The sequence below is a fragment of the Rhinatrema bivittatum genome, chromosome 4 (assembly GCF_901001135.1).
Source record: "Rhinatrema bivittatum chromosome 4, aRhiBiv1.1, whole genome shotgun sequence".
Classification (NCBI taxonomy): Eukaryota; Metazoa; Chordata; class Amphibia; order Gymnophiona; family Rhinatrematidae; genus Rhinatrema; species Rhinatrema bivittatum.
Window position 1 is genome coordinate 106,985,982 of NC_042618.1, and position 17,384 is coordinate 107,003,365.

The 17,384-nt window shown below is 44.5% G+C and overlaps 1 protein-coding gene across 1 annotated transcript in view; it reads right to left on the bottom strand.

Annotated features, from left to right (window-relative positions):
* GANC (glucosidase alpha, neutral C) overlaps positions 1-17,384 on the bottom strand; it is a 122,527-nt gene that overhangs the window by 35,977 nt on the left and 69,166 nt on the right. Inside the window, 3 exon segments of the mRNA XM_029598630.1 lie at positions 1,265-1,329; positions 10,495-10,738; positions 12,628-12,729. Coding sequence (XP_029454490.1) covers positions 1,265-1,329; positions 10,495-10,738; positions 12,628-12,729 — 411 coding nt within the window.

The following is a 17,384-nucleotide window of genomic DNA, read 5'->3' on the forward strand; positions in this document are numbered from 1 at the left end:
ATATACATCGTAACTTATCCGGGTAGACTTATCCAGCTAAGTGCGTTAGAGATGTGAATCGGAACCGGAATCGGTTCGGTTCCAGTTCCGATTTAAATCGTGCATTTTTTTTCGTCTGGCCCGATCGGTTTTTTTTTTATCGGCTGCGCCCGATCCGATAAACAAAAAACCCACCCCGACCCTTTAAAACCTCTCCCTTAGCCACCACTACCCTCCCGACCCCCCCAAAAATGTTTTAAAATTACCTGGTGGTCCAGTGGGCCCCGGGAGCGATCTCCCGCTCTCGGGCCATCGGCTGCCACTAATAAAAATGGCGCCGATGGCCCTTTGCCCTTACCTTGTGATAGGGTAACCGTGCCAATGGCCGGCCCCTATCACATGGTAGGAGCACTGGATGGCCGGCGCCATCTTTAAAAATGGCGCCAGCCGTCCAGTGCTCCTGGAAATGGGTCGGGATGGGTTTTTTGTTTATCGGCCGACAGCCCGAGCATGAGAGAACACTCCCAGGACCCCCGCTGGACCACCAGGTAATTTTAAACCGTTTTTGGGGGGGTCAGGAGGGTGGTGGAGGCTAAGGGAGCGGTTTTAAAGGGTCGGGGTGGGTTTTTAGGTTGTGTCCTAACTCCCGTTAGTGTGCACTAACCCGATTAACAATTTTTTCACGATAAATCGGTGGAATTTCTATTGTATCGCACTCTTTAACGATTAATGACGATTTAAAAAATATCGGACGATATTTTAAATCGTCAAAAAACAATTCACATCCCTAAAGTGCGTATATAAATGCATATATTCAGTGATTTTGCCATACCGCTGAATATATATTGTAACTTAGCCAGATGAATTCTAACAAGCTAAGTTACTTACATGGCCAGCTTTGAATATATCCCCACCAGATGTTTCAACTGGTTATTATATTCTGATGTTACGAATTTGATATCAGTCCCCACATTTAATTGCTTGGATATCTGATCTCATCAGGATTCAATAATAGCATATTACTTCACTGATCACAGAGTGACTGAACAAAGGCAAACTCTAGGTTTCCACCTTTTCAGAATCTGTGACAACACTGTAACTTGTATTCACATTTTGCCCCAAGTTCAAAAGGAAAATAGCGCTTCTTTTGGACTTGGTGCTGATGTCTTGTCAGCAGATAGCTTTTCTCTGGCTTATCAATTGTTTGAGACAGACTATGCAGGCTCTCCCAATCCTCTAGCATCCCTGGGAAAGAACCAAGGAACCTGTCACATGGTCACCTTACCCAGTAAATACTCATCCTCAATGCCAAACGTTTCAAGCGCCTGAGGAAATTCAACCCACAGCGGCCTGTGAAAAGCAAAAGGTACAACTTATTTCATTTCTTGGTCGTGTAACGCCAAGAGCCCTACAACATTGACAATATAAAATTGGCTGCCATATTTAGAATCCTCTGTATTAGCTAGCTAGCTAATATTTAGGCTTCTCGCTACTCAGGTAGAAGGGATGAGCAGCTGCACTAATTATCTTATGGCAACTGGTTCAATGACCTGCACATTATCATCCTATAGCAATGTAGCCTTACTGGGCAAGGCCGGTGCTAGCCTTTTTTGCTGCCCTGTGCAAACAATTATTGTGCTGCCCACCCCCCACCCCTTTTCATTCAGTCTCTGTCTTGGGCCACCAAAAAAAGCCTAGCTCCATCCAGCAACCTAAACTTTAAAAACCGTCAGCCCCCAAATCCTGGTCTTCATCTTCTCCCCTGGAACCCATGGCCAGTGCAAGAGTATTATTAGGTGCCCTAGGTGAACCTTACACCCTTGCACCCCCACCCCCACCCTCTCCAAGTGTAATAACAGATTTTACATGAAAAGAATATTGAAAGTACAGTCTTCTGAGGTAAAAAATATCACATGTATATTGTATTTACATGCATTGCTATGGTGCCAACCAGAAAACCCTCCAAAAAAGACACTTGGAACCCATATGGTATTAGAACTACTGTCTCAAAATCTAAGGAAACACTTCAAACTAAACATGAGCGGAGGCCGTCCCCCTCGCAGCAAAGAAGGAGTAGGCCCAGGCATGCCAAGAGCAGAGGCCAGCCCGCTCGGGTGAAGGAGCAGGCCCTGGCATGCTACAAGCGGCTAGCAGGCTTCTGCTCGTCGCAAGGAGAAGGAGCAGGCCGTGCCGTGAGCGGAGCCATCCTGTTCGCAGTGAAGAAGGAGCAGGCTCAAGCATGCCATGAGCGGAGGCCATCACACTCGCAGCGAAGATGGAGCAGGCCTCGGTGAGAGTGAGTGTATGTGTGTGTGTGTGTGTGTGTGTGTGTGTGTGTGTAAAAGACTGTGATCCAGGGGGGTGAGAGAGAGCATGTATGAAGGTGCATGGATGTGGGTGCCAAAGAGAGGGAGCCTATGTGAGGAGATTGTGAAGGAGTGTGTGTGTGAGAGATTGGGAGCTGGTGTGTGTGAAAAGGGGATTGTGTATATATGAGGGTGGTTGTTTGTGAGAGAAGGAGCCTGTGTGAGGGTGCTTGTTTGTTTGTGAGAGAGGGAGCCTTTGAGAAGGGACGTGTGTAAATGTGGAGAGAGAGAGGGAGCTTAAGTGAGGGGGGGGGTGAGTGAGAGAGATAGCCAGTATGCAGAGAGATACCCAGGTAGCCTGTGTGAGCGTATATGCATGAGAAAGAAAGGGAGCCCATGTGGGTGTGTGTGCAAGAAAGAGAGGAAGCCTATATGAGGGGGTTTGTGTGTGAGAGAGATAGAAGAAGCCTGTATGAGGGTGTGTGTGTGTGTGTGTGTGTGAGGGGGGGGAGTCTGTAGGAGGGGATATGTGTGTGCGAGAGAGAGAAGGCACCCTGTATGAGGGGGTGTGAATGTGAACTAGAGAGAGGGAGCCTTTGTATGAGAGAAAGAGGGACAGAGGGAGCCTGTGTGAGGGGCAATATTAAAAGAGGGATCAAACTCTGGGAATGGAGATAGAGTGGAAGGGATTGAGCCTAGAGGGGGAGGGAAAGATGGCAAAGTGAAAGAAGACTGGCCAGGAGAGTAGGGAGAGAGGGTGGAGGAGATACTCTTACAGTGAATTTCTAGAGAAATTCTGCTCAAAATATTTAAAACTCTGCATCTTTAAATAATCACTTTTTTTCTGTATTACATTTTAAATTAATTACTTAAAGCTTGTCATGATTATTGTGTAATTTTGACCAATTTAAAGTATACAGAATTTTATGTTTTTGTGTGCAGAATGTTAAATTATTTTGCGCAGAATTACCCCAGAAGGAATACACTCACACACACACACACACACACATATATATTCATTCTCTCTCATACACACACATGCTCCCTTTTACATATATGTGCTCCATTCTCATATACCTGCTCAGAAACACACATTCACACATGTTCCCTCTTACATACACATACATACACACACACAAGATCTCTATCCTTCTCACACCTACATTCTCAAACACATATACATGCTCTCACACATGCTTCCTCTCCCATATACACATGCTCAGACACACATGCTTCCTCACACATACATGCTCAGACACACACATACCTTCTCGCTCACACACACACATGTTCAGACACAGCAACAAAGAGAAGTAGCAGGCCTAGAATCCCACCCATTTAGAGAACACCCTATGCTTGGATACCACAACCTTTTCTTATATAACTGCAGAATTTATTGCTTAAAATGAACTATTTAGACCTCTTACTCCATCATCCCTAGAGCTTGGTCTCTTCACCGGTCTCAATGCGCCCTTTCTTACACACATGCAAAGACATACACAAACATTCTCCCTCTCACACACACATGCTCAGACACACACACACGTACTCCCTTTCTCACACATATACTCAAATATACGCAAACACCTGCTCACACACATATTCAGATACAAACACAGGCTCTCTCCTGCTCATACACACACATATTGGCTCCCTTTGTTACACACAACTAAGGACTCTCCCAGCAGCCAAGGGCCCTCCTCTTCTTCACTTCTGCCTTGGGGCAGGTTGGGAATCGCTTCACGGCCATTTTTTCTTCTGGCTGTCTAGCAGATTGGGACCGCTGAGTGGCCCTGAAGCGCCTTCCTCTCAGTTGCATGGCAGGTTGGGACCACCGGGTGACCCCGCAGCTCCTTCCTCTTGGCTGTGTGGCAGATTGGGACTGCCAGGTGACCCCCAACTCCTTCCTCTAGGCCCCGCAGCTCCTTCCTCTCAGCCATGCAGCAGGTTGGGAGCTGCTGGGAGGCCCTACAGCTCCTTCCTCTCATCTGCGCGGCAGGTTGGAACTGCCAGTGACCTCATAACGCCTTCCTCTTGGCTGCGCGGCAGGTTTGGAACTGCTGGGTGGGCCCCATGGTATTGCCATCTTATTCTTGCCACCTGGCAGGTTTGGGACCACCAGCTTGTCAGTGGCCTCTTCCTGATCTTGGCCTCCTAGTGGAATGGGGTCTGGTGGTGGCGGTATCAATGACTTAGGCCCCTGATGGCCCTCAGGTCACTGCCCCTTCCAAGCCACCACCCTGTGTATGTGCACGGCTTGCAAGGTGGGTTGCCCTGCTCTGTTACTGGGGGCTACACTTCCATTACTAACTGACCCACTACACAGAAAGAGTTTCTGTATCCTACTTTTTTCCAGGGCCTAAAAACTGTTTCTCTTCATTTCTGCATCTCTCCAGAAATTCAGTTACAATAATCATTGGGATCCCACCAAAGCATTATCCCCTGTGGAGTTTTAAAATATTCACCAATTGTTTGAACACTTTCTTATCTCTGCAGTTAATCAAGAATTAAAATGTTATGCTCTAGCCGGCAAAAGCAAGTAGAAGGGTGCCACCCAGAAAATACAGGAACATACTAAATGGCAGTAGATAAAAACCAAAATGGATCATCCATACTGTCCAGCCAAAACCCATTCACCCTGGTCAGATGCTCATACAAAGTCCTATAATGCAACCCAACTTCACCTCTTCATATCCCTCACCCAATCTCTCAATCCCTTTCCCACCACTGCTCACCATATCTAACCCAAGCATGTTCAAAAGCTGCAAGACAGATGGCCTCCACCACCTCTGCTGGTAGGCCATTTTATGCCTTCCCATCTTCAACTTTGCTTCTTACAAAGCCAGTACTTAAGCCAACACCCAGACCCCCTTCTATGTCTTATTACCAAGTCCTGAAATAAACATTACAGCCACCAAGGCTAGCAAGGCCTGCTTTAAAGAGACGGATATTCCATGGTCATGGAATGTTACCCTTCAGAACCATAGCATGGAACTGCCCTGGCTCACAAGTCTCCTCCCTCACAAGGGATACGCGCAGACCGCAGTCCTGTTACCGATCCAGCTGGTATTTGGCTATCATTAAGGTTATAATTTTGTTATGGCAAATATAATGGGAAACTGTGAGCACAAAAATGTCACAAGTTCTGGTGAACATGGCTTGATCTTTTAAAGCAAAATTGCTTTTACTTTGTACTATTTGTATTCATAGCCTTGAAGGATTCATGAGGTGAATTTTCAAAAGACGCACAAGTAAAAAATAGCACATGCATGCATAAAATGGCATATATGCGAGTATATGCTATTTTAAAAATGCAACCTAGGCTCTTCTATCGGGGACCACAAGTAAATTTGCCTGTGGGGGGTTTCAGGGAGGGGCCAACAATTACACACATAAGTTGCTATTTTACATCTTGCCAAAGTGACACTCATACGACTTTTTCTTGTGCATATTTACTCCTGCTTTACATATGATGTAAGTAATCATAAACATCTCAAAAGTGAAAAATATTACTGGGCGGGGGGTCTGGGTGAAATGGGAGGACTTCAGGCTGAAAAGTCAGGAGAGTCTTCATGAGTTGTAGATGGACTGGACGAACTGGTAGACTAATTGGTAAAACTGGTAATTTCATTGCTGCGTGCATTTTATAAAATCCCCTGGACAAGCCGACTTATGGGAGATACATGCGTCTAAATATTGCAAATAAAATCTATTTGCATATCTCTTTAAAATTCAAAGTCCAAATATGCGGATATATCATTTTCACTTACTTATCCAGTTAAATTCTGATTTGTATGGCTAAGTAGTGTCTTTGTCACTAGATGAACAAATTTGAACTTATCTGAATAAATGGTGCTTCTTTTTTATACTTATTCAGTTATCTTACAAACTCGGATAAGTCAGAAGTGCTTATTATATGGACAAATATTGTTTTTCAGACTTCTCTGGCTAAGTGACACTACTAAGATGCATAAACTGGAACTTATCCAGATAAGTGCCGCTATTTTTCCGGATAAGTCCAAATTTGTGTGGTTTGTGGTTTTCCCATACACGAGCAAGTATGCATGCATATGTACTCTTATTTTTTAACCTGCACATATCATTTGCATGCATATTATAAAATAACAAATTATTGTGTGCACATACAGAATACACGTGTATATGAACGCATGCAAGCAGTTTTGAAAGTTATCCTTCATATGCTTATGTTTATTTTGACTTAATATACTTCCTATATATAAAGATCTAGGCAGTTTATAAAGAAAAAACAACATAATTTTATCAAACTAAAATAAACATTCAAGATAGCCCTCCCAACCATAGTTCCGTCTAAGCTGAGCACGTGAGCGATTGCCGATACATTTAGGAGCATCACTCACATGTTTTATATGGTTGCTCACATAAATTTTTCTTTGTGCTATATACAGAAATGCAACGCTAATACTGGTGCTCAAAAATTGTTGGTTTAAAAAATGTGTTGCTGATGCAAAAAAAAAATGTGCATGCATAAAGTCACTCCTTGGAGGGAGCATTGCTCCCAACACTATTCATTTCTTCATGAACTAGGTTCCATTTTCAGGGCTTGCTCCTACCTTGTGACCTTGGGAAGGATCTTGTTGTGGGCATTGACCCTTAGATCAAAGTGGAGTTGGCGCAACCTGCAGGGTGGAGCCGTGCAGGGCCTCACTGTCGGCTGGTGGTTTAGATGAGGCCCCAACTGGATCCTCATTTATACCAGCCCACGTTCCCCTTAGGTTCAGACCTCTGGTGCCGGGGCCAGGATATCTTAGGCAGGGACCTCTGCTGATGAGCTGGAGATCCATGGTGAAGGTCGAGAAACATGCAGTGGTCAGTGGCGGGAAGAGTTCAGGTGTAATCGAGAATCAGCCAGTGGTCAGTAGCAGGCAGAGTTCAGGCGTAGTCGAGAACCAGGCAGTGGTCAGTGGCAGGCAGAGTTCAGGCATAGTTGAGAACCAGGCAGTGGTCAGGGGCAGGCAGAATTCAAGCAGAGTCAGAGGAGCAGGCCAAAGTCAGAACCAGAGATCCGTCCAAGGGAAGGTGGGATGGACAGGCAGGCAGAGAGGCAAGGAACAGCACAGGTGGGCATCAAGGAGACAGAGGACACCGAAGAACTGAAGAATGACCACACAACGGAAGACAAAGACCACTGGAACAGAAGACAAAAGAGATCAGGAACTGAGGAGAGAATTGAACTGAAAGCTTGTTTTTCTTGCCGAGCTGTGGAACCATTCCGGGGGTGAGAGAGAGAATTCTTTGGCCCCGATGGGGAGCTGCAGCGGTGACGTGGTGAGAGGGGCGGAACCCGGAAGGGGAAATATCCATTAACCTTGCCATTTGTACATAGTATTTAACTTAATTTGTATATTGTCTAACCATTTATTCTTTCCTTTCTCTTCCTTCTTCTCCAAGTTCTGCGACCCTTGTTAATTGTAACTATCTCCTTCGGTCACCACAGTTTTGAGTTTGATGTTTATTAATGCACCCCCGTTTCATGTAAACCAGCAAGATATGTGCTCATGATTGCCGGTATATAAAAACCTTAAATAAATAAATAAATAAATAAATAAATAAATATAAGACCTGCCTTCTCGTAACTTACTTTGAGGAGAGAATTGAACTGAAAGCTTGTTTTCCTTGCCGAGCTGTGGAACCATTCCGGGGATGAGAGAGAGAATTCTTTGGCCCCGATGGGGAGCTGCAGCGGTGACGTGGTGGGAGGGGCGGAACCCAGAAGGGGAAATATGACCTGCCTTCTCGTAACTTATTTTGAGGAGAGAATTGAACTGAAAGCTTATTTTCCTTGCCGAGCTGTGGAACCATTCCAGGGGTGAGAGAGAGAATTCTTTGGCCCTGATGGGGAGCTGCAGCGGTGACGTGGTGAGAGGGGTGGAACCCGGAAGGGGAAATATAAGAACTGCCTTCCTGTGGCGTGAAGCCAAAGGGGCGCGCGGCGATTGACTTAACCTGGCTTTGCCTGGAATTGCTGGAAATAATTGGATTCGATTGTATTCTTGGAAATTTCAATCTCTCCTTAGGTAGGTGAATTATAAAGTAATTTGTTGTCAACTCTCTCCTTCTCAAGAGAATCCTTCATTTGGATAAGTGGTACAAAGATCAGACTGAGTTTTGTACGTGCCAGTGCTCCTATATTGTTTTTCAATAGAACTATGCCTCATACTAAGAGAAAGGCTAAATTGTGGCCTATCTCTAATATCTCTAATGTTGAGCCTGGACAACGAACTGTCTCAGACTGGTTGGGATCCCCTCAAGTAACCCCTGAGGTATCGACTGCTTTGGAGGAAGATTCAGAGCAAAGTTTTCCCCCTATATTCATGGAAACAACTTTAAGTCCAGGGGCACCGAAGACTCCATCTCCACCCGGCAATGGAAGGGTTTTACCTTCAAGCCTGCCGGGAATTTCCCAAAAGGACATTGGAAGTCAAGGGAGTGTACAGGATGGAGCTGAGGGAATACTAAATACTGAATTGGACTCACAAGTATCTATACAACTTCAAGCTAGTGAGGTTAGAAGCTCTCAAATAAATTTTAGAGAAACCAGTACACCTAAGGCTAAAATAACAGATACAGTTAGAACAGTAACCTTAAAACCTAGTAATATTACTTTGGAATCGTTATGGCATTACCTGGCAAAGCTGGATGGTTTAATTGTCAACTTAACTGAAGAAGTGAAACAGGTTAACATCTCTTTAAAGGAGAATATAGGGAAGACTGAGGACCAACAAAGAAAGATTAGTGAGTTTGATAATCGCTTAGTAAATATAGAAAAAATCCAAGAATATCAGATAAAAAGTGAAGTTGAAGTCCAGAAAAGGATGGAAAATGTAGAGAACACCATTAGAGCTCTAAATTTAAGAGTAATTAATTTTCCTATATTAAAACATATTGGCCCGGTTGATTTATTTAAATCTTATTTAACACAGATTCTTAAAATACCTGATCAATCTTATCCATTGATTGTTAGGGCTTTTTATGTTGGGATAAAGAAAAAAGAACGAGAAATATTAGATCAAAGACAGAATATACATATGGAAAGAGAAGGAGAAAAATCTGTTCAGGAACAAGGTTTAGAAGCATCACTGGATGTTTCAGACTTGTTACAAAAATCACAGGAGGATATAGAAGTCAGGAACAGAGGCACCCTGTTAATTCAGTTTGCCTTTATAACAGACAAAGAAAATATCATGAAATTTTTCTTCCGTAATAGAATTAAAACATTTTATGGACAAAGAATTTGGATTTTTCCCGACTTAATAAGAAATACACAATTGCGTAGGAAAAATTTTTTAGCCTTAAAAAAGGAGGTTATAGATAAGGGGGGATTTTTCCTGTTGAAATATCCATGCAGATGTGTAGTCAAAATGGATGGAAAAAATTACTCCTTTATAGATCCTGAACAACTGAAAAGTCTTCTAGGGAAATAGGAAAACCGGTAAAAAGAGTAAGATAGGGGTATCATTGTACCTTCTTTATTGATTAATTATACATATGAAAATAATTGCTCATTTTTTCATCTGATATAGGTAATGAAGGAATCTCTTAAATTTCCTGTGTTTAGTCAGAATAATCAGTATAATGGATTTTGTTGTGTTTTGAATTCTTAATATGATAAATATTATTTGCCATACTGTTTCTGTAATTACAAATAACAAGTAAATGCTTGTAATAATATTGTGAAAATTCATAAAGAAAAAATAAAATAAATAAATAAATAAAAAAGAGATCAGGAACTGAAGACATGGACACCAGGAACATAGGCAGGAATGCTGAGGCATCTCTCTCTACAAGATGTAGTGGCCCTATTGCCGAGGCAAGGACAGAAGGGTGGATGGGTCTTATATAGGCCAAGGTTCCAGATATGATCCAGGGTTGCCGCAGAGGGTTTCCCACTGCGGGCCCTTTAAATCGCAGCAGGTCGGGTGTGTGCATGGCTAGGGATGGCCATCTTGGAAGCCGGCGGCGATTCATCCAGCATCAGTCGGGGCTTGGTTGAGCACAATAGCCCACCACATGTCAACATGGAGACTCCCCCAGCATCAGGGGTTGCTGGTCACAGCTCAGAGCTAGAGGTAAGTGCGGTGGTTTGCGGGGAAGGCTCGCGGACTGCTAAATACAACCGATCTTTTCAGAGTGCGGGGCCCTTGGAAAGTTGAAGTCAGCTTTTTCTTACCTCATTACTGGCTCAGCAGCCACATGTGCCCGATAGAACAGCAGATACCAATAGGGCAGTAGGGTGTAGCGCTCTCGGATGGCCGCCCTGATGATCCTTGTGTTTTCTTCCCCAAAGAGCCAGGGCTCACGACGTTTGCTGTCCATGGTGGCATGACCTCTGAAGAAAGGCTGGTATGTTCCAGCCTGGTACCAACGGACCAACAGCTCTGGTTCTGGATTGCCGATAAACCCGCCCACATCAGCTGTTTATTGTAAACAAAATATTTGATTATAAACAGAATTGAAACTTGCTTCCAAACAGGCTAACGCCGCCCCCTGATTTATATTTTTCAGTATACTGTAAGCTGTCCAGCAAAGTGAACACAGTACATGGTTACATTTTTTAAGCTACGGTACCCGGCAATCCTGAATCAGTAAGGAGCCAATAGCCCAGAATGAAAGCAGCTGTTTGCTAACTACTGTTCTTTCTGATTCAATTCTATGACTGACTGAAAGAACAGAATAGTACTGAAACTAATACTGAATGAGCTTCATTTCAATAGCAAAATGGTTTCTAATTGCTTCATACATAATATACATGTGGAAAGTCACAGTAATATAGGGGACATTACTGACAAGTTTTTACATGGGTATATATATCTTTGTTTACCTACGTAAAAACCCGATTTGACCACCACCACCACATGTGCAGGTAAAAGTAATGCTGCAAGCGGTGACTGCATTTTCAAATCTTCGTTTGTACTTTTCGGCATATTCAGGTGCAAAATATGTGATTAAACAAGTACCCACGCTGTACACACTGCCTGAATTTTGAAAGGGAAGCGCTGTGGATTCATAAGAAAAATCTTTTGAAAATTCACTTTCAAAATTGCTCTCATAGCTATTAGGCAGAGCCAGAGAAATTCCCCGAGCTGTTTCATCCTATTCGGGGATGATGTTGCTTGCACAGTTCTGCATCATTGGCCCTTCACTCAGCCTCTAAAAATCAATGGCAAATGCTGCTGCATCTCAGGGCAGAGTACAGATGACACCAGCATCGCCTGGCTCTGAGAATCGCTCTTTTTGCTTCTGCAATGTTACGGAGAGAATCTTGAAGGCGAACAACTGTGCCTAAATGAGGAAAACTGATGCAGCTGAAGTAGGAAGTGAGGAAAGGTTCAGGACTATGCAGAGCGTCACAGGCAGAACATGGGAGGGAAGGGAGCAGCGTGCTTTAATGGCAGGGTAGCAAAGTGGTGAGAACAGAGAGCCATGAATTCTGGAGACCGTTCCTACTGACACAGAGACAGAACCACGTGCACAGTTTCAGTATTCTCACACAGGATTAATTGCATGGAAGTATTTTCAGGAAAATTGTAATTAATATTTGAATTGTAGCAAGGATGGGTATCTAAACCTATATGGAGCAATTTTCAGAAAGACTTTGTGGGTTATACCCATGGACCTGCAAGCTAATTTTCAAAGGAAAACCCCTATATGGGGTATCCCTATGAAATTTGATGTGGCACACACAATAGATACTTAACCCTGCATCATTTTAAAGTCTTTAGTGGGTGGGGAATCGGACTGGCAGCCTGCTAGGATTTGCTTTTATTTGGTTGTTATTTAACCATCCATATTTTGAACATATCTGGTTAAGTAACAAATTATCCGGGTACGCATACCCCAGATAACTTTAGGACTGCTCGGAGGCAGCTAAGTTAGTGAGATAACACCAGTTATTGGCTAAATTAACCATCTCACTTTGCTCTGCTCCGGAATACCTCCGAACCGTCTCCTACTTAACCGGATACGTTTCTAACCAGCTAAATACCTATCTGGCTAAATCAGGGCCAGTCAGCACGGCAGGATTTTCAAATCCCAGATTCTATCCAGCTAATTTCTGGGCTTGGCAGGACAAACGCATTAACTATGGACTCCCTTAAGTTTTAGGAACCTAAATTTAGTTGAACTTTCAGCAGAAAACTAAGGGGGCCTAAATTTATTCATCTTTTTTTTTTTCTATTTTGCCTCAGTGAATTAAGTCCTATGGGGCCCTGAGAGAACTGTATATTAGGAAGTTTGCCCTCACATTGATAACTAAGGAAAACAACTCAAAAGGAACCACTTCCTCTGTTTATAGGTCACTTACCCCCACAAAAAGAAATGCCTGCAATGCTGATTGTAAGTAACATTGGGATGGAGATTTTCAGATAATCCCATTCTGCTTTATTGTCTCCGGTCCATATCGCACCTGAAAACACCAATTATACAATTAAATATAATATTTAAGATTACTGCATTAGCAGTTTGGTAAGACAACTTTAGGACTCATATTCACTGATCTCGTCATGGCACTGATCTACTCATAGGGAGGGAAAGTTTGTAACTGTACATGTTCAGGTAATATCGGCATGTTCCTTTTATGTAGAGACTTTATCCTGAATTTTCAAAGCGAACCTATGTGCTCAGGTTTGCTTTGAACATTCACAGGGAATTGGCCCTTTATGTGCATGGGTTAACTCATGCAAAGTTATGCCTCCTCTTCTGAAGGCCTAACAGGCATAGGCAACTCCAGTCCTGAAGTACAAACAAGTCTAGTTTTCGGGATATCCTCATTGAATATGCAAGAGATCTATTTGCATACAGTGGAAGCAGTCCATACAAATATATTTCATGCATACTGATTGTGGATACCTCATAAACCAGACCTGTTTGCTGTACTCAAGGACCGGAGTTGCCTACCCTTGGTGTAACTTGTGTGGGCAAGCTTGCTTGCATACTTTTTAAAATCAGAAGGTATGCATGTAAATTCCCTTTCCTTCCCCCGGAATTCCTCTCCCAGTTCCCATAGAAGTTCGCGCATAAGCAGGTTACATGTATAGTTTAATACTCACAGAGCCCTGCGCTATTTTCTAATAGGCATTTACATACATAATGGAGAAATTATTTACCAGATAATTTCGTTTTCCTTAGTGTAGACAGATGGACTCAGGACCAATGGGTTATGCTCCCCTGCCAGCAGATAGGGAATGAGTCAGATTTCAAAGCTGACATCACCGTAGATACACCCTGCAGTGACCTTAGCCCTTCAGTATTCTCTTCAAACGTCAATGTGGACATACTAATGAAAAATCTTGATTAAAAATATGACTAAAAATGGATAACTGTAACTGTACTCAACCAATCATAGACACGGAACTCCAGTAAGAATATAAATACCCTGATCTAGGGACCGGATGACAGCGTATCCGTAATCTCTTGGAATAAATATCCAGTCCATGGGCAAATCCTTGGCACCGTTCTTGGGCAGCCATGGGCAGGATGCTGAGTCCATCTGTTACACTAAGGAAAACAAAATTATCAGATTAAGTAATTACTCCATTTCCTAGCATGAAGCCAGATGGATTCAAGACTAATGGGATGTACAAAAGCTACTCCCGATCAGGGCGGGAGGCTGCCCACAGTCCAATTAACATTGCCCTTGCAAGGGCTGCGTCCTCTCGGGCCTGTACATCCAGGCGATAGAACCTGGAGAAGGTGTTCAAGGAGGACCATGTTGCCGCTTGGCAGATATCAATGGGAGACGGCGGTCTAGCTTCCGCCTGACCCTAGTGGAATGAGCTTTAACCTGAGAAGATAATGGCTATCCTGCCTCACATAGGCTCCCATGACGACCTCCTTAATCCAGCTGGGTTGCCCTGCTTCTTTCCACCATGAAGGACAAAAGGGGTCCATCTTTTGCACCGGTTCTGAAACTTACAGATACCGCACCAAAAGTCTACTGGCATTCAAATGACAGAGGAGGCAGTATTCTTCCGCATACTTGTGCTTCTCTAGGGATGGCAACGAAATGAACTGATTCAAATGAAACTCTGAGACTACTTTGGGCAAGAAGGATGGAAAGGTACGAAGCTGTAATGCTCTTGGAGTCATCCGGAGGAACGGTTCCCGATACGACAATGCCTGTATTTCAGAGATGCGACGTGCCGAGCATATAGCCACCAGGAACACCATTTTCAAGGTTAATAAATGCAAGGAAAGACTCCGCAGTGGCCGAAAGGAGGGCCCTGCCAAATATTCTAATACTAGATTAATATTCCACAAGGGATCCGACCACCGGAGGGGTGGCTGAAGATGCTTCACCCCTTTCAGAAAATGGGCCATGTCCGGATGAGCCGACAGGCAGATTTCGTTTACCTCGCCCCAGAAACAGGAGCGAGCTGCTACCTCTACCCTCAAGGAGTTAAGGGTCAAAATTTATTCAAGCTGTCCGGCAAAAATTCCAGAATGAGTGGGATTTTGACCACCAGAGGGGGGACAGTACATTCCTCGCACCAGGCCTCAAATACTCTCCAGACCCGCACATACACTAGGGACGCAGAGAACGTTTGAGCGCAGAGTAAGGTGGCAATTACTGCTGCAGAAAATTCTCGCTTTATCAGGCAAGTCCTCTCAAGGGCCAGACCGTAAGACAGAATTGAGTTGGATCCTTGTGAAGGACCAGTCCCTACTGAAGCAGGCCCCTGTTTGGTGGGAGACACATGGGATCTCCACTAGGAGTCTCTGCATGTCCATACACCACAGTTGCCTGGGCCAATCTGGAGCTATTAGTAAGACTAATCCCTTATGGTGCTCGATTCTGCAAATGACCCTGCCCAGCAGGGGCCATGGAGGGAAAGGTTATAGCAACTCTTCTTCCGGCCAGGAGAGTGACAATCCCCAGGGACAACCGATCTCTTCTGCGACTGAAGAATCGGGAAACTTTGCATTGTGGGATATAGCCAGCAGGTTAATGGACAGGAGACCCCAGTGATCAGCTGAAAGGCTTTGGCTGATAGCACTCACTCTCCTGGATCCAGACTTTCTCTGCTTAGAAAGTCAGCTCTGATGTTGTCTTTTCCTGCGATGTGGGAGGCTGAAATCATCTAGATGTATTTCCGCCCATTCCATAAGGAGATCTATCTCCTGCGACACTTGCTGGCTCTTGGTTCCACCCTGGCATTTGATGTAGGCTACTGTCATTGTGTTGTCCGACATTATACGGACCGCTTGACATTGGAGTCTGTGGCTGAATTGTAGATACGCCAATCTGACTGCCCGGGCTTCCAGGCGGTTGATGTTCCAGATGGCCTCTTCCTCGGTCCAATGCCCCTGAGCTGTCAGTTCTTGACAGTTAGCTCACTAGCCTTGGAGGTTCGCGTCTGTTGTGAGTACCAGCCAGTATGGGGAGAACAGGGGTACCCTCCTCCTCAGCCACCACTGGATCTGAGAGCATACACCCATTGGTAAGTAGAGGTGAATCAAATAGTCTTGAGACTGCGGGTTCCAATGTGACAGTAGTGCGCATTGAAGTGGTCGCATGTGTGCCCTCGCCCATGGCACTAATTCCAGGGTTGCCACCATCAAACCAAGAACTTGGAGATAGCTCCACACTGTTGGGCATATTGTGCTCATCAACTAATGAACTTAGGACCTCAACTTCCTTATCCACGTTGTCGGAAGGAAGACCTTGCCCTGCTTGGTGTTGAATTGGACTCCCAGATATTTCAAGGACTGGGAGGGCTTGAGACTGCTTTTGTCCAGGTTAAACGATCCAGCTGAGTTCCTGAAGCAAGGAGGTCACCTTGTTGGTCACCTGGAGACTCTCTTCTATGGACTTGGCCTGGATCAACCAGTCATCCATTTATGGATTCACCAGGATTCCCTCTTTTCTCAATGCTGCTGCTACAACCACCATGATCTTGGAAAATGTTCTGGGGGCAGTGCCTAGGCCAAAGCGAGGTGCCCGGAAATGATAATGGAGACCCAGTACTGCAAAGCGTAGGAAACATTGGGGTTCTTGATGGGTTGGAATATCTAGGTAGGCCTCGGATAGGTCCAGGGAGGTTAAGAACTCTCCTGATTGTACGGCCATTATCACGGAGCGTAGGGTTTCTATGTGGAAATGATTCACTTGTAGATGTCGTTTGACGCTCTTGAGGTCCAGGATGGGACGAAAGTAACCTTCCTTTTTCAGTACCATGAAATAGATGGAATAAGCCCCCATATTCTCCTGGGGCGTAGGTACTGGGATTATAGCCCTCATCCTGAGGAGCCTCCACTACTTGCTTCTTGTGCTGGGAGTGGCAAAAAGACATCATGAATATATGTCCCGGGGACTGCTGTGAAATTCTAGTGCATATCCTATGACCTCCAGTACCCATTTGTCCGAAGTGATTTTGACCCACTGCTGGTAGAAGAGGGACAGTCGACCCCCTTTCTCCTTGTTCTGCGAGTGTGCTTGCAAAATTTCATTGGGGAGTTCGAGAGAAACCTGAACCCAAGCCTGCCCCTCTCTTAGGCTTTCAAATACGAAAGGTCTGAGACCTTCCAAAGGGCCGAGACCTCCGAAAAGTCAAGTTTCTGTAGGAACGAAAGCATTGGGAGCCCCTGGATCGACCCCTCATAGGTGAGGGGTGCTGTAACTGCTTTCTCTTATCTTCTGGTAGCTGGGGAACTAGAGATTCACCCCATTTACTGGCCAGCTTTTCCAATTCACTTTCAAAAAGGAGTGATCCTTTAAAGGGAATCTTTGTAAGATTTGCCTTGTGGGTTGTGTCTGCTAAACAATTCCGCAGCCATAGCTGTCTTCTGGCTGCCACCACTCCTCTGGCCAAAATAAGACTAGATCCGAGCCTGCTTCAGCTAAAAAGCTGACAGCGGGCTCCATAACCGCTCTGGAATATACCCCAGAGTCATCCACCTCCTGAGAGAAGAGTAGGCACGAACAAGCTACCAGGGCACAACAAGAAACAATCTGTAAGGACATTACTACTACATCAAAAGTCTGTTTAAGAATGGACTCCATTTGTCTATTGTGCAGATCCTTTAAGGCCGCTCTTCCCTCCACTTGGATAGTTGTTCGCT